At 35.8% G+C, this 19,362-nt stretch overlaps 1 protein-coding gene across 1 annotated transcript in view; it reads right to left on the reverse strand.

The window, feature by feature from the left end:
* The window catches only part of LOC120633660 (CDC42 small effector protein homolog), a 59,154-nt gene that overhangs the window by 3,801 nt on the left and 35,991 nt on the right, over window positions 1-19,362 (reverse strand). The window contains exon 2 of the mRNA XM_039903962.1: window positions 18,659-19,211. Within this exon, the coding sequence (XP_039759896.1) occupies window positions 18,659-18,803 (145 nt within the window). The 5' untranslated portion in view covers window positions 18,804-19,211. The remainder of the gene's footprint in view (window positions 1-18,658; window positions 19,212-19,362) is intronic.

Below are 19,362 nucleotides of genomic sequence, written 5' to 3' on the forward strand. Positions count from 1 at the left end.
CACTTATGTCCAGCAGTGGACGTCATGATGATATAAAATATGTGGTTTAATAAAGAATTATAATTAGATATAATCAAATCTTGGTACGTAAACCTGGAGTAGAATGGGGTATAAGCTCCAGTGAAATCGTGAGTCGTGACTCGTGACTGGCGCCCGGTCTATGCCGTTTGACTCATGTTGCAACGACCTTGAAAGGTCTCGCGAAAGGTATGTACGTAAACGTCCTTAACAATTTCTAATTGAACAAGTTTGTATGCTGCAGACTTAAATCCACATTTATAATAGTCAAAGAACTTTAAAACTCATTTTATACTCATTTTATAATATAAATACGAAAGTATGTTTGTTAGTTTGTCCTTCCTTACACCTGTCCTAAGTTCCTGAGGGTGTCCTAAGCAACCAATCAGCAGGGCTAGCACGGGCAGCAGGGCTAGCACGGGCAGGAGATATAAATGATATCCCCCGATTATATCCTCTATCAAGGGATATAATTATCTTTTCCCCTTGCCAGAGCACGGCAACAGGGGAGAGGATAAATTTATCCCCGTTTGACATTTCTCGTGGATATATATCCCCCGCCCATAGCATGGGAAGAAATGAAAGGGGAAAGACTATCCTTTTTTGACATTTGAAAGAGACAATTTTATCCCCGTCCTTAGACGTGGGTTTAAAATTCTGTTAACGAATTAAAGTCGAAAAAAACATGTCTCGTGCTTTCTGGGGCTCTTATTATTCAAGTGAAATGGAGAAATCTGAACGAAAATTACACCGGCGATCTATACCTACGTGACGCCAGTAATCCGTTCGAATTTCCCGATGCAGAGTTCCAACACTTGTTTCGGATGGGTAAAAATTGTGTGCTGTACTCGTGCGAGGACCTTAAAGAGGCACTAACCACTAAATGCTGTCGATGGACTACCAGTGCACATAAAAGTAAGTTGTTATTAAGTACCTAAAATCACCTTGTGCAAAGACATCATCTATATATGAACGTAGGTTTAAAAAAAAACATGGCTAATCACTTTTTGTCTAGGTTCTCACATCTTTAAGGCTATTAGCGGACGGTAGTTATCAGCGGGGACAGGTCAAGACCATGGCTGTTGCTCAAACAACAGTCAGCAAATAACTGACCCAAATTACTGGAGCTATTGTCAGTATGTGAGTATATATAGGTACTTACTTCCTAATAATTCTCATTAGTAAATCCCATCCTGTTCAGAGTGCAGTGATGTGTTAACTAGTTTTCACTTTATAGCTGAGTGCCCCTTGTACGTGTTGGTAAGATGGGAACTACAAGGTAAGGATAGAATAAGTGAAGAAGACCTAGCAAACCTCAACTTAGGGGATATTGTTAGGTTCACCAAAGAGACTGGTAGGTTTCAGGACCCTGCCGGGACACCAGTAAAACCTGTGTCTCAAACATGGGGAATAGGGTGGAATGGTCCTTACATAGGACTGATCACCCGTCTGGCAATGGCAGACATCCCCTCATCAAATATAGATATACTTACTTTAATAATAAAGTTATTAGTCAGTACTTAGTACTTCAGTATAAGTACATAGCAAAGATATTCAATGCTAGGTACTTTAATTATTTTTCATTTCATTTTAGACTAATGCCAAAGTAGATATTATTCCCGGGAACAGACTCTGGAGATCCACGATAGATGTTCAACTGGTAAAGACAAATTATTTAGATCTAGAGTTTATCAAAAACTTAAACAATCAAGTAAGTTAATAATTTTAAAATATGTTTTACAGATTGTGGTGTGTGTCCATGACCAATTCATATTTATTAACTCTAAAGTAAAATATGAAAGATACAGCTGTATGAAAGTAGAATCAGACAGTACTACATCTTATGTATGTTTTAAATAAAATGTGCAAACTTTGAAAACTTTACTTATTGTTGCCATTTACTAGTATAAAAGGGAAACAATGCAAATCAAAAAAAGTTACACACCTACCTATATCATTATATTATACTCCTCATAATTACCTAGAAATTACATGCCTAGGATTCTGCTGCATATGTTGTATACAACTAGTCTGGTAAATTATTTATATGAATATACAAAAAACAATGTCTCATTATAATAAAATTGTTTATTTGAGGAATTAGTACAAAAACTTGGCAGTAGATACTGTATTTAGTAATGAAATATAAGAAAATACAAAAAAAATGTCTGATAAATTATTTAACATGTCTGATAATTAGTTAATCATCATTTCCAAATTACAGTGTAGGATTGTGCATATATTTCTATTCAACATTTTATTAAAATCTTGGAGAAAATCTGAAAAAGCAAAACAAGTAGGAATTAATTTACATGTTTAAATAACAAAGTAGAATTTTATTGGGGACTCAGGCTATGTTCTAGAGCCTTGGATGATGACTCCCGATTTAGAAGCTGCACCAAATAGTTCTGCAGAGAAGTACACAAACTGGCACTGCCACTAAGAAACTGTGTGGAAAGGTACCTCAAAGACACATTTCGCAGCTTGGGGATTGACTGGGTGCTTCATTACAGTCCCGAAAAAGCATCTCCACTTATATATGCCTGCATAACACTTTATAATATTATGCATCATTATAGGCGTGTATTGTAAATATATACTTTAAATAATATTTAAGTTCCCATAACTTATTATTATTGGGCACATTAATGTTTGGTAATATTATAAAATTATATCTTATAATAATGGTTCCTTATAAATCATTGATCCTGCATTTTCACATACAATTTTCCCTACTAATTTGGGTCAACAGTATTGAGCATAATATAATTTGTATATTTCAGAACTCTAATGGAGCAAATGACAGTAAATTTTGTAAATACGAGCGAAGAACGACATCAGACATCAAATATGGATCAAACAAGATTGTTAACAGTTGCTCGACAAAAAAGAGAAAGATTTATAAATACATATTTTAATTAATAAAATTTCTAAATTAACCTTTTCATCCTTTTTAATTTATTTTTGTGTGATAAATGAGCATCCTGCATTCTTCCATCTATACCTACTCTGGAAAATAAATAAATTCTTCACTTGGTTGACTTTACAGCAACATGTATACTATGTATATGTTGCCTGTGGTGCTGCGTCCCCGTGCTGTTGCAGCTTTTTAATGTCCTGCCACGTCTGCAAATAAAAGAAAAATTATGCAAGACTTGTTTGATACCAACAACACTAATAAATAATTTAAATTTTTTGCACTTGCTTACTTTACCGCAAAATTGACTTAACTGTTTCAACTGATTGACCGTCCCGTCTGGCCCATGCTCCTTCAGTAATGACTAAGATTTGCCACTGGGAGTCTGCCCTTTTGGCTCCTAAGAGTTCCTGTGAATTCCCCAGTGGCAAGGTGGTTGTGGGTTGGCATGAAATCTACCAACATTTGCAATTATTACTTCTTGATCTGAATAAACACAAATTTGTCAACTAATGGGCCATAGAAAAAGGCAAGCACAACTTTAAATAAAATAGTACAAGATCAATAATTTGATAAATGTAAACAGGATTGGATCTTGATGATTAACGTCTCTGTTTACTTTCACTGTAAAACATTCATTCATTAGGTACGCTTCTAAATCAATAGGTAGTCACTTTTTCAAACATTTTATAATAGAAGACTTACTTTTTAGCACGCATTTTATTTTCTCGAAAGGTAGGTTTTATACCACTTTGAAAAATCCAGAATAAATAATATAAACAAACAGCCGCAGACGAGGAACATTTATAGATAAAAAAAACAATAAAAAACTTAGACAACTAAAACAAAACAGAAAACGAAAAATTTATTTGTCAAAACCATGAGCACAGATTAGAATAATTATTTTTTGACATTTACCGGGGGTTCGTCTTTCCCCTATTATATCCACCGTGGATATATTGTCCACCCGTGTGCCCATGCTCGGGGGGTGGATATAAATGCGTGAGGGGATAAACGTTATATCCTTCCCCCGTGGAGAAAATGTCCCCCGCCCATGCTAGCCCTGCAGCTTTATATTTGGCATAGAGATAGTTGAAAAGACGGAGAATAACATAGGGTACTTTTTAACCCAAACAAAAGGTTTCCACGGAGTTTGAAAACCCTTAATAAACGCAGGCAACACACAGGTTCCATAACAAAACTCGTGAACTGAAAGAAAAAAAAAATTGAACCCGGCTAAGTTTGTTGAAGGAATCTGTTTGAACTTTTTTTGTTTGGTTGGACTATGGAATAAATATAAAATAAATATAAATATACTACGACATTACACACATCGCCATCTAGCCCCAAAGTAAGCGTAGCTTTTGTTGTGGGTACTAAGATGACTGATCAATATTTTAATGAATGATATACATAAATACTTATGATATAATATATAAACACCCACACACTGAAATTCATTTATGTTCATAACACCAACATTGTTCCAGTTGTGGAAATCGAACCCACGGCCTTAGACCCAGAAAGCAGGGTAGGTGCCCACTGCGCCAATCGGCCGTCAAATAACCAGTCGGATTCACAAAATGTTTACATTCTTTTCTAGCCCAATTTTTAGGAAGGCCATGAGCTATATAACTTTTTAAATTTATGCCCCTAAGCGGGTTAAATAGATAGTGGGTGGGTGACTCCATATTTTTCAAAGTCATATCGATTAAAATTTGTAATTCAGTTAACTATTAAAATAGTAATATACATAGTTCAGGATTTATGAAAATTCCTCCCCCATATCTTTTTCTGTCACTTGATATAATTTCTCGTGAATGGTTTAATGGTATTTAACAACACGCTAATAGCAGAGGCGGGAGAGTCATCGCCGTGGGTCGGGGTAAATCGTTTAGCATCCTTATAAACATTTGTATGGAAAAGTTTTCAGAAGTTGTACGCGGGTGAGGTCGCAGAGGACTGCAAGTTTTGTATATAGGTTATGTAGATATTACCTCCGGTTCAAGTCGCAATAGATTTTGAGCTCATCCTTTCGACCGAATCCCATGGGAGCTGTCCCTAGTGCTAAACTCCTATTTATGTACGGCAACTTGTGACCTGCATCGTATGGAAAGGTTGGTTGATCTTTTAGGTTTGCATATTTGCACTTTTATACCTACTCATAAACCTTAAAATTGAAGCCTTACTGAATGGATTTCCGATGTACACTTATTTAATATGTATTCTTATACTACATATTAAATAAGTATACCGTTGAAAACCTGGATAGCAGTTTCATTTTTTTTGCCTTTTGGAGTCGAGACTTTGGGATCGTGTAGTCCGGAGGCACGAGCTCTTTTTAAAGAATTATCGAAAAGTGTTATCGAGTCTACCGGTGATCCTAGAGCTGGCAGTTACCTTGGCCAACGAATTACTTTGGCCTTCCAAAGGGGCAATGCTGCCAAGTGCCAGCATCTTAGGAACTGTGCCTCGCTGCGGTGGTTTCGAAGACTTTTTAGATTGTTTATTTAGTTTTACATTTTTTATTTTAGGTTATACTTATAAAACAAATATTTAATTATTTAATTATTAAACAACATTACTTTCAGTATACCGTGTGAAATATGGAAGAAACAAAACAGAAAATGTATTCATGTATTATAACTACTACATAGATAAAATAAAAAATAAAACTATAGTATACATATTTACGGATTATTGATTATTCTTGTTTGTTTAATTTTATTCATGCATCTATAAAAAAGTGGAACTGGATAATTTGCTTTTGATGTCACGATGCTGCAACGTTCTGAAATCTTATCAATTCTTATATACCACACTCTTAAATATTTATGTAATATCTCAATGTACCTACCTAGTCACCGATACTAGGTAGGTACATTGAGAAACGCGACGAAAGCGGAAAGTAAGAGATTCTCTGAATATCTTTATCTGTGTCGTATCTACTAATACCAAGGTTCTGATTCCGGAAGACGGCAAAGTATAGGAATTAAACAAGAAAAAAACACTATCATGTCACGATTTGCGTTAATGTTTTTTGTGAACGTAACATTCGAAGGTGTTAGATTTTTTTTTACGTAAAGCTGGATTCCAGCACTGATGTAAAGCTAAACTAGCAAGCTTGCTTATCTTTATTTTTCCATAATCTTATTTGAATATGACCAACTAACTTCACCGACGAGAAAATGGAGGATATTTTTTTAAAGTTATAAAGATCAGTAGAAAATAATCAATTGTTTCATAAATGGTCGAAGTCCTACCCACTGGGCTCTCACTGATTTTTAATTACTAAAAGATCACTTTCTGATGATGGATCAAAGTGCACCTGCATGCCTGAGCGTTCCCTATAATGTTTTCAAAGGCGTATAGAGTCCAACAATCCGCAATTTCGCCTTCTCATTGCGGTAGGAGACTCGTGCCCTGTAGTACGCCGGTAATGGATTGATACGATGATATAATATTTCAATAGTAGTATACTCTTTGTGACAGACTAGCCTGGGAAGTACTACCGCCACGCTTATTTCTTCTGCCAAGCAGCATTGATGTGTTCTACTCTGGACGTGGTTGCCGGGTCATTACAGCCTAGGCACATCACGTATGAAGCTAAACGGCATAGCTGACGCTTCAGGTTTTTCTCCATAGAGCAGCAATTCGTAGGACATGTTCCTTGCACGCGCTGGACAACTGCGTTGGACTACGTGAGTAGACTTCACACGCCTTTCACAACGTTACGGAGAACTCTCATTCATGCAGGTATACTAACGATGTTATCCTTCACCATTAACGCAAGTGATATTTTAATGAATATACTAAATTAATAAATAATAAATAAATATAATAAATAAATACGACAATGCACACATCGCCATCTAGCCCCAAAGTAAGCGTAGCTTTTGTTATGAGTACTAAGATGACTGATGAATATTTTTATGAATATATATAACTTAAGAAATACATATAAACACCCATAAACTGAAAAACATTCATGCTCATCACACAAACCTTTTCCAGCTGTGGGAATCGAACCCACGGCCTTAGACTCAGAAAGCAGGGGCGCTGTCCACTAAGCCACTCGACCGTCAAATATTAATAATAATAATAGTAAGGTGAATGTATCACAATGAGAGGTCATCATTAAATATTAAAGTTTCATCACCCGTAACTTTACGATGACAAACAGTTTTATCTATTGCATAGCGCTAATTTTAAGTGGCACAAACGTATGTTATGCTATTCGACTAATTACCTAGCATCAGCGAACACGCTATGTCATATGATACTGTGCGTGCGGCAAATGCAGGCGTGTAGAAAATATTTACTAGTTAATATACCTACTACTCTACTAGCCTTCGTTTTGCTCTACCTGTTCTAGTGGAAACATAGGGTTGAAGAGACGCTTGTAAATGTGGATACATGAGTGTCCAGTTTTGGCTTCAGTATTGTGGAGAGCTCGATATAAAAATTTTGCAAACCTAAAACTAACTCACTTGCCCCCCCTAGACCAGAAGCCGGGTAGGCCCATGTGTGTATTAAAACTATGAAACAACACACGACAGTCAATCTCCAGAGAGACTACCAAACACAAGTGCTAAAGTGGAGTCATACCCCTAATCGGCTTCAACGCAACATCGCACCGGGACACTAAATTGCTTAGCGGCACGTATTTGGCGGTTGGGTTGGAACTAGCCTCGGCCAAAGCCTCCCACCAGACCAGACCAGAGAAAGTTCAGAAATTATAAATCACCAAATTGCCCCAACTGGAATGGAACTCCAACTTAAAATCACAGCGCTCACCGTTGCGCCAGGGACAACAAACAAGTAGGCAAGTATTTTTTATTTAATTACATAACTGAATAGATTGATGTATGGTTGTATGTAAGTATGTAAGTATAACGTACAAGTCCATTAGCGAAGTCTTCCCGTACCTATTTGAGCTGACCTCACTTCCTATATGTAAGTATATGTCTTCCGCGATGTTACTAAGTAACTATGTTATAACTTAATGCCTTTAACATTGTTAGGTCATTATAGATATATGTATAGCATATTGCCGGGCTTCGACTTCACGTATGGGGGGCCCAGTTCAAATCCCAGCACCTCTAACTTTTTAAGTTATGTACGTTTTAAGCATTTACAATATCATGGAAACCTGCATGACAGAACATTATGGCGCACTGGTCTAAGAAGAGCCCACAACAAATTTAGCTAGGTTTTTTTTTGTTATCACCATCTCAAGTGACTCCTCTTACTTTATTAGGTACGCGTCGCGTAGCGCAGGTACTATGCACGTGTCGGTCTTTTATCTTCAATAGGGTTGTCCTAAGTTAACACTTAGAATGTTTTGAATTATTTTGTATGGAAATAAAATATGCTTCGTTTGATTTAATATATTTACGGGGTGAATCCTTATGAAATATACTTATGCACAACAGTATTTCGTAATTCTGTTACAAGTTGTATACTCAGACGGCCTGTCTATATTGCATGTCTAGAACTCTAATCCGATAATACTATTTATACGTACAGAGCACTAATAGAGCTTTTAACGATAAGTAGGTACAATAAACTATTAGCTTAGTTTAACATACTGAAGCCATATTATCATTGTTCAAACTCCATTTAAGATTCCAACATGCTGAACAAACTAAACTGTTTAAACACGGATTATAAAAAAAAAACTATCGAATCGCCCTGACTTCGCTCCGGGGCAATATTGACTCTGATCATCTGATGCAGTTTGATTAATAAACCGATTCCTTAGTCCCTACGTTATTTTATTCTATAACGTACGGTTTTGGCAGCGTTTGCAATGTAAGCGCAAAAAAAATAATTGTCGCGACATTACATTACAAAATGTTTATGATTATTATGTTATTATTTGCTTCCTCAGCTATAATATGCATGTTTACCACATATATATAATCCTCCCTCTGGAATCACGCTATGTATTGCCGAAAACAGTATTTTTTTCTGTAGTGTATAACATCTACGTGTACAAAAACGGAATTGACTTTGTTTTATACTATGTAAAGAAGATACAAATAGAAACCTTCCTATTAAACCACTCTATGTATTGCTGTAATTTTTTTTTGCTTAGTTTACGCGTACAAACAGCAGGACTGATTGTTTTATACTATGTAAAGAAGAAACAAATAGGTAGATACAATGTGTCTATTTTGAGTTTAACGACACATCACCCTCCGATTGTACGATCAATAGAGTCATCTGTATTCGTTGAATTGAATAGAACAGAGATAGGAACGCTGATGTCGTTTGAATTTAAAATTAGAATATCGAAGTACATTCATTGCTACTAACTGAGGTCGGAAATAAACTAAGTTCGCCGGCCGAGGCAAGCAAGCGGGCGAGTGAGTCATCTTCATTTAACCACAACACACATTCGCAGGTTTTTTTTAGGTTCCCATATGGAAACAACATATTCATACTAATATTTTAAATGCGAAAGTTTGTCTTTTCGTTTGTTTGGCTCTACCGTTGCAACCATAGAAACGCCTCGTTTCAAAAGATCAAGTGCACATAAAGATCGGTGCAACTAAGGAAATATTAATAACAAGACATGTTATTAAGATTTCTGTGGTTGCAACGATCTTGATGGGCACACATAAGGTTCATGTGTGCCCCTAAGCTTACAGAGAAATCCCAAATAAATAATTATACTACGACAATACACACATCGCCATCTAGCCCCAAAGTAAGCATAGCTTGTGTTATGGGTACTAAGATGACTGATGAATATTTTTATGAATAATATACATAAATACTTAAAATATACATATAAACACCCGGACACTGAAAAACACTTATGTTCATCACACAAACATTTTCCAGTTGTGGGAATCGAACCCACGGCCTTAGACTCGGAAAGCAGGGTCGCTGCCCACTGCGCCAGTCGGCCGTCATATTATAACGTTAAGGTTTACTTAAACGATAAAAAAGCTTGGGTGTGAAATGCTCTTACTTTATAGCGAAATATAAATTTACTGTTCTATAACAAAAAAAAAAATAAACCCGGCTAAGTTTGTTGTGGGCTTCTCGAACCTTTCTTAGACCAGGGCGCGTTTGGAACCCTCGTAGCTTTAGGTTTAAGTTGGCGAACGAAGTTACCACCATCCCGTTACAATTATGTAAACAAATATGTATGAACGCTTCATAAGTGCCTGTGATAGGCCTACATGAATAAAGAAATTTTGAATTTGAATTTTGAATTAATAGGAACATTTATCTTAGAAAAAAGCAGCTGGTCAAAGTAACGCTTGGCATTTGTTACCTACGCCTACCTGACCGCTTTACTTACTCGTATCTTGGTGGAATTTAGCATAAGGGATTTTATTATTGAGGGTTCCGGCAGAGCTAGCACAGTCAGGAGATCAAAATTATATCCCCTGATTATATCCGGATATAATTAACGTTCAAATAACCACAGGTTCAGTGAATAGGAGAAGTTTATCGCCGTATATTATGACAAATATATATTATTTCGATATCATTTTCCATTTGTTCGCCAGTGATCGGAGAGTTGATAAACATGAATAAATTTTTATCCTTTCCCCGAGAAGAAAATTGTCTCCTGATAGCTGTGCTGAGGGATTAACAAAATCACGCGGACGAAGTCGCGGGCAAAAGTTTGTACATTATATATTTCAACTTCTCATGTTCTATAAGATCTTGATTATGCAAAGTGAAACTGCTATTTATGCTCTTGTGCATAAAAGTGTTCTAAAACCGGTCGCAGAAGAATAATTATATTTGTATGGAATTCCTATAGTACCAGTAACAAATCTATCAAAAATGCTGATAAGATTTGGTTGTGAAGGTCTCCGACTCGTTTTGAAGTTATTGGTTTTACGCTTGCTCATTATATTCTAGTTTTATTAACTCGCAAATAAGATGATAAGTAGAGTGTAAAGAGCCTTCATATAAAAACCCATTTTGTGATCGAATTTAAATATTATATACTTTCGTTTTGGGAGTTTTGGGTGGACAATAAATGTTTCAGATAATATGATGTTTCTATTACTGCATTGACTAAAGGTAAGCCATACGATCCCCGTTTCAAAAACTGTTGTGAGTTTTTGTAATGTAGAATCATTGTTTTTTTTTACCACGTACCTACATTGCATGACAACGTTTTTAATTATTCACAAGGGGTATGGTCGGCGCATTACATGCAGTTTGTATGAATTCTACTTACAGTCCATCCACTGCGACAATTCTTTGCCATTTACGGAAGCAGACGTTCAACAAATGTGAGGCCGAATTTGGAACGCACGTGTGTACGAGGCATACCAAGTACGTACTACCTATACAGCTTTTATATAACTATACATTACGATACATAATCATTGCGATCTTCATTAGCATCCTAATGGTGCTAAATGCGATGACATAAAAGAATTCGTTATGCGAGGAGAAACCGAGAGGGTCCGGAATTATATCATGCGGATCCTCTGAAAGACTGATTATTTTACTATAAAAAAAATTATGATCTCACTTCTATGACCTTAAAGTTATATTAACAACGACGAGAGACCGGTGTTCCTAAAATTGTTCGAAAACCTAAGTCCAAATCACATGTCCTCTTCCCTTAAGTTTGAAGAAGACATGATATTAGAATAGAATACGAAGTCGTTATTGCACTTACAAAAAGAAAGCTAGTGATAAACGACTAAGACACCGGGACGTATCTTTGCATCGAACGAGTCCATGTAGGACTGAGGTGCATCGATAATGCAGTAGTATTTATATCAAAATACCCACAAACTAAATGTCATGAACATTGGTAGTCATGAACATCAAATATAATTTTAATTGTTTCTAGAAAACTATCTGTTTACTATTTAATAAAATATCTGGCAAATATGAATTTATAAGTTATCAAAACTATACTATTTACCCACTTTATAAATTTACTGTAACACTAGTTTGACAAAACAAATGATAATACTAAATATATGCGCTAAGACGGCCTTATCGCTTGAACCGATCTCCTACAGACAACCTTTGGTTCAAGAAACATGTTACATGAAACGGGATGATATTATTAGGTATATATATGAGGAAGAAGGAGAAGGTGTAATATAAATGTAATATAAATATAAATAAATAAGATAGTGTGTTTGTTAGCCCGTCCTCCGAACCTTAACTTAGCAACCAATCCACTTCATTTTTGGCATAGAAACAGCTTCTTATTGGAAAACAAATAGTTGCCAGTTGCCACGGGAATTTTCAAAAACCATATGCGGACAAAGAACGCGTACAACAGTTAGTGAGGTTATTTTTGAGACGTGAAGTAATAGTTACTTCATATACGGTTATAACTGATAGCCGAGTGTTTAGGAATCCAGCCTTCTTTTCGGGAGGTCCGAGTTTGATCACGCGCACGCACGCACGCACTTCCAACATTTTAGGAGTAATGTGCTCTTAAAACAATTAAATATCACTAGTTTTAAGGTAACTTAAAAAGCTGAGCATGCCCGAGTAAGTTTTCCTTAATGTTCTCAAAGGCGTGTAGCTATTAATTTTTATTTATTTATTGAAACAATATATAACATACTTTATAGGTTCTTCGCACCCTCAAGCCTTGTCGACTTGTAAGGGTACTGCACATTCCTCTTAAATAACAGATTAGGTACTTAAATACTAAAATAAAACGAAACCAACAGTCATTATGCTGGCAATGTAGGTATGTGAGAAAACATACTGTTGGTAACTAAAACAATATCAAAACACATTTCGTAGTTCGTACAAGTAGGCAAATAACATGTCATATGCAGGCAGAAGTCTACCAATCCGCAGTTGGCCAGCGTGGTGGACTAAGGCCTAAAATTCTCGTTCTTATGGAAAACCCGTGGCCATAGTGAGCCTGTAATGGTTTGATAATGATGATGTGAAGTAATTGTAAGGTTACAGCTACTATATATTCTTTTTAAAAGCGATCATTGGAACTAAGCTGAGCAATCGGTACTCAACTTGGCACTGCTGCGTTGAAAGAGACAAAGCATTTTTGTTGGAAACTGTCCAAGTAAACAAACTCTTTAACTTAAACGGCGCGGGTGGTAAGCAACTAGGAAAGTATCTATTTTAATACTAACAATAAAGCTGACAGAGTTATTTCTTTCTCTTATTTTGTTTGAACGCGCTAATCTGTGGAACTTTCGGACGAATTTGAAAATTTCATTTTGCAGCCCATTTTTTAAGGTCAGTGACAGGCTATTCAACATTAAGCTACGCCGATATGAGACGAGTAAACTAAGTAGTAGACGCGAAGTGGTTGGTCGGCGTGTGAAGATTAGCGGATAAAAGTATGGGAAAACGTATCAAAAGTTTTTCGTGGACGGTAGCGTACGGTACAGCAAAACCGCGGAATTATAAATAGTAGATCTATAATTCGTCATAGAAACTACTTTGTTGATGGACCTTCCAACGGAATTACAACTTTGATAATGTTATATTTTTCCTTATAGGCTTCGTGTTTTTAGGTTGGTACTCGAGTTCATTGCCACGATGAATGAATTATGTTTTTTTGCAATCAGTTAAGGTTATAAGGTTGTCCATCCGCAATGTTCTTAATAGAGATAATTGATGTAAAGTTGCGAACTTCATTATTATATCAACCCATTACCGGCCCACTGCAGGGTACCGGTATCCTCCCACAATGAGAAGGTTTAAGGCCGTAGTCCACCACGCTGGCCCAGTGCGGATTGGTGGACTCCACATACCTTTGAGTACATTATGTAGAACTCTCAGGCATGCAAATTTCATCGAAGCAAGTGATATTTTTAATTAATTAAAACGCTAATAATTTAGAAAAATTCATACATTCCGCTTCATACAAAACGCATAATCTGATAGCGAAAGTTATTTTTAGACTCATCGCGTATTTTGTATGGGAATAATAGATGGCCGCCTAGCAACTGTTGGAAAAGTCATTGAATCGGGCAGCAGGATCGGATTATTCATTAGGCAGTGTACAAGGGGCCCCCAATCGGCGACGCGCCCCTAGGAGGCTTTCCTGTCAAAATATTTCTTTTTGAAAAACTATTCGTAATGTAAATATTTGTAAGCTCAATGACAGTATATTGACTTGTTGCTATTATTAGGACGAGAGCAAAAGTTGTTTTTTCTGTATCTGTTTTTTCGGAATTTGTAAATGCAAGTAGGTGTAAAATTAAATGAAACTGCCCCATATTTAATATTTTTAGTATCTTGTAAATTGAGTTTATACAGACTCAAACACACGCACGCACGAACACGCGCACGCACACGCCAAACACACACAGATACATTAAACTTACTCGTATAACACCCTGTCGTTCTTACGTCGGGGGTAAAATACGTTTATTAACAAAAGAAAACCACTACGTATTTTATAAAAATTCTATTCTATAAGTGGAAGTCTTGTTTATAGTATAGTATGTCGTATCATATGTAGAATTCTACTTCTATATCTTATAGCTCATGGTGCAATGACTAGTTAGTAGTTAGGTAAGATTTTTATTCAATACGATGGTCTAGAACTTGTCCCTAAAAGGGAATCTTAGAACAAAGCTCATACTAGTTTTTCTTACAATAAAAATAACTAGTGGAAGTAGTATGACTAAACAGAGGCAGTTTATAAGCGATAATCAATTTAAACTTGGTCGTATAGTTTTAATATTCAGAGATATAAAACGTTGAGCAAAATTATGAGATGCGAAAAACATATAGTATTTAAAGATTTATAGTATATAATATCTACAATGTTGTATAGATTCTAAAAGAGGAAATATAAGAATTATCAAGTGTTTTTTTAATAGTGTTAAAATCAAAAGGTGAAAATAAGTAATATGTTTTATGTTCGTATACGAATACCACAATTTGTTATTACGAAAGCTCAGGCAGTTATACAATGAATATAAAATGAATAAATAAATAATAAGATTATTATTAGCCAATATTTTACGTCTCATGTTTAAATTGACACTATGGAAAATGTATAGGAAAATGTATATATTAATTATTGCTTATAAAATTTTTTTCAACAGCATTCTTAGAAACTTCATTTATATACTTAATTATTTTTGTACTCTAGAGGTTATAATATGTATTCAATTTTGCCCAAACTGTGGTTGGAGATAGAGGACAGAACTCCTCAGCGGACAGCAGCAAACCACTCATTTAAGGCTTAGCAATACTGAATACTTGTTTTTTTAACTAAAACTAAATTTCATGCCTCATCAAAAAACAAAATCAAACGCAGGCGAAGTCGTGGGCCACAGCTAGTCAAATATAATTTGAACTGTTTCTTGAAAACTATCTATTAACTAATTAATAATTATGAGGGTATTTGTAAAATCCTAATCGAATTTATAGTTATCAAAAGGTTGGATATTTACCCGCTTTATAAAATTAGTGTAATACGTGTCTTTATGTCTGTCACCATCTAACGTATAAACCACTAAATAACCAGATAGGTCTTTCAAGAACGAGAAAACTTAAGTGTGCCGCTCAGTCTACGCTGACCCTAATGATAAGTTATGCGGGGAAATAAAAAGTTAATTACGAGATGCCACCACCAGTTATTCAAGTCTCTAACAAGAACCATTAACTATTATATTAAACGGAGGTCTTACCTTCACTTACAAGATATCTACAAACTTATTCTAGAAATATCAAAACATGTCCTACCTGCCCAGATAACTGCGCTACTTAGCAAGATCAAGACGGCTTTCCCACTAGGAACTGTGCTAAGCTAAGGATGTGTGTGAATTTAACCAATAAAGACTTTTTTTCTATCGTTATAATTATTAACGTTATTTACGGCCGATTGGCGCAGTTTGCAGCGACCCTGCTTTCTGAGTCCAAGGCCGTGGGTTCGATTTCCACTACTGCAAAATGTTTGTGTGATGAGCATGAATGGTTTTTCAGAGTCTGGGTGTTTGTATGAATATTCTAAGTATTTATATATATTATTCATATAAATATTCAGTCAGAATTCTTAGTACCCATAACGCAAGCTATGCTTACTTTAAGGCTAGGTGGCAATGTGTGTATTGTCGTAGTATATCTATTTATTTATTTTTATATAGAAAAATTATAAATAATAATTTAACAAAAAGTATACAATTTGGCGGCCTTACCGCTACATAGCGATCTCTTCCAGGCAACCAAAGGTCAAGAGGAGAGGTAGGTGGTGCATAAAAATAAACATATATATTTGCATATATAATACCTATATAAACATATATAATATGTATATACATACGGCGATGTGTGTATTGTTGTAGTATATTTATTTATTTACTAGCTGTCCCGGCGAACTTCGTACCGCTCGTATCGTAATCGTTCTTTTTTTTTTTTTATGAATGTTATATTTTAAAACTTATTCTCCTCCGGACTAAGAGAAATCCAAAAAATCAAATATCATAAAAATTGGTCCAGCCGTTCTGAAGTTATAAATGGTGTAACTAACACAACTTCCTTTTATGTATATAGATTTATAAAATTCGGAAGGACCGGGTTCGATCCCGGCAAACTCCTATAACTTTATAGATTAAATATCCCTTGCCTGTGCCCTTTAGAGGGTTGGTAATGGGCTCATAAATGACAATGTGAGATGATGATAACAAAAAAAACACCTGGCTAAGTTTGTTTATTGTTGTGGGCTTCTTCTTAAACGCGTCCTGCGTTTGGAACCCTCGTAGCTTTAGTTTTAAGTTTACGAATATGGTTATCGCCATCATCTCACTACCGTGTAATTTTCACGTACGCATCAAAAGTGCCACCTATGGGCCTACTTGAATACGAATATTTTTGACTTTGAGTGTCATCCTTTGTCTATTAACCGGAGGCGTTTGCCTGGAATTTCCAATAGTTGCAAACCTTTCAGACCAGAACACAGCAAGGCTGCTTGGCATAAAAACAAGCATGGCGGTAAAATTTCCCCGGACGAACTGTCATTTAAAAAAACTCTACCACTACTAAAAAAAAGTCAGAGAGAGATATTGAGAGATAAATTTAACATGACAAGTAATTTTAGTATGAGAATGTTAAGTTTACACACTGACAATACAGCCATGCGATCGCGCCGTGAGTCGGTATCGAGCATCGATCGGTCGTTCACTTCGGCCGAAGATTGCCCAAAACCGAATGACACCTTATCGTGTGATCTATTGCGCACGATTACAGCGACCGCTTTCAAGTGCCACTCGCAGATAAAAGCGTTAAAAAGTTAAACATCAAAGTAACAACAACGCCATTATAGGGACGGGTGAGAATGATGCGGTTTTAAGCTTTCATCCACAGACCAACACGATTGCTAAGTGCAGATTGTTAGACTTCAGACGACTTCAGACGGTTGTCTGGAAGAGATCTCTCTTTTGCTATAGAACCGCCTTTTTGTACCTACGCATATTTAAGTTTATGTTTGCAATCTACGACTTACGATCATAATTTATCAATTCAAGATATTAAATCTATCTTAAATAATATGAAACAATTTAAACATAAATAAGTTAACTCAAAGTTTAGAGAAAAATCACTATATATTTGTTTTATTCGCCTCATAACACCGAAAAAATGTCCAATGAATATCATTGTTCTATAAACTATCATAAAACTAAATAATATTACCTGCAATTTCTTAGTACAATGTTTATAGCTATCTCAAATATGTACCAAAATACAAACTCCGGTCAAAAGGTTTTCAAAATGACCGTCGTTAGCAGTTATATATATAGGCTAGGGCTCTGAACGACATCCTTTGGATAGTTCTTCGTAACTCAGAAAGATTTCCTGATATTTCTGTGGCACCAGCATCGATCCTCTCTTTTACCTGCTCTCTCGTGGCTATTGGCACAGCATACACTTCTTGTTTCATGTAGCCCAATCAGTTGAATCAGGAGACCTTGGATAGTCCTTGGCCTGCCTTTTGGGGTGAACAAGGTCGATCTCCTGGACTTACCTCTAACTTTTTAGTGAGGGAAAGGAGGTGTTCCTCACCAGACAACTATCAAAACTATCTAAAACGCTGATATACTCTTGGTCCTAATAACATTAGCCACGATTCATACATTTTTGGACCAATTGTGAAAGTGTCGGCCAAGAAAAATATTAGCTGTATTTTGCTAAAACTAGTCCTAAACATTTTTTATTATGACACCGAAGATGATTATGACATAATTATTTAGTCTACTTTTACATTTAACTTATATGGAAATAGCGGGTATATGCATATTTAAATATTACTTAATACATACTTATAACATGTCTGTATTTTTATTCTGTTGTAAAAAATCATACTTAAACCCCAAAAAATGTATTAGTAAATATTTGATTTGGTACAATAAATACAGATTTTAGTACTCAAATTAAACTAAGATTAGTAGTCCGACAGCATGGGTGTCGGTAATAAGAAATTTTTAGGCGAACAAGTTCTAACGAAAACCAAAAAAAAAAATATAATGAATACTTTAGACTCGTAAAGGCAGCTCTAGATATAGGTACTCATAAATTTGTAAAAAAAATATTGTAGAGTTCAAAAAACAGACACAAATACGGACAGGACGAAAAAACCGAGATTCGAGTGGAAAGTTCAGGGCTGACTTATTCTGGGAAACTTAGAAATAAAATATTTTGCAATATAGCGATATTATATACTAACCTTGCGATGCAACGGCAGTAAAAAGTTTCAGATAAAGGAGATTGTATTCGCTAACTCACCTATGTGTCCAGTATGTTGGAAATTGGTTGGTGCACCAATCATAGATCTGTCTATTCTCCGACGAGCTGTCCTCTGGGCCTGCGCAGCGGGCTGGTAGCAGCACGCAAACCACTGCAGCCACATCTCACTACCTGTAGTTGCCATTACTAATAGTCCACAAGCACCACACTTGTACCAGTCACTAACGCGTCGTTCAAACGCGCTAGAACACTACCAACAATTCAGTTTGACCACACGAGATCTTAATTCAAAATTCAAATTATGGAAACCTCCGATTGTACAAGTTGCTAACTAGTCTAAACACGGAAGAAGCTTTGATTTTTTTTTACTAAACAGAACACACTTCAGCAAGTAACACTTCAAAATTAACGTTCCCGATTCTTATTTCAAAATATTTTTGGTTAAGTTTTTTTTTGTTTTTCGAAGTTTCGATTGCATGGATTTCGTTGTTTTATCGCTACGATAATACTATCCGTGCAATTTGGCCAAGATGCGTCCTCGGTGCTGATCTGGCGTGGACTGACGGCCGGTCACATGGTTCGGTGGTGAAATCTGGAAAAGAAAAATATTATTGAGGCGCGTTCTTGGAATCAATATCTAACGACCTTGTTTTTGTGTCTCGTCTACATAATTTATATAATAAAATAAATAAAGACGGTCAAGTTTGTACATTGTTTAGACTTCAGTGGGCTAAGGCTATACA

This window comes from Pararge aegeria, chromosome 22, assembly GCF_905163445.1.
Source record: "Pararge aegeria chromosome 22, ilParAegt1.1, whole genome shotgun sequence".
NCBI classification, from domain to species: Eukaryota; Metazoa; Arthropoda; class Insecta; order Lepidoptera; family Nymphalidae; genus Pararge; species Pararge aegeria.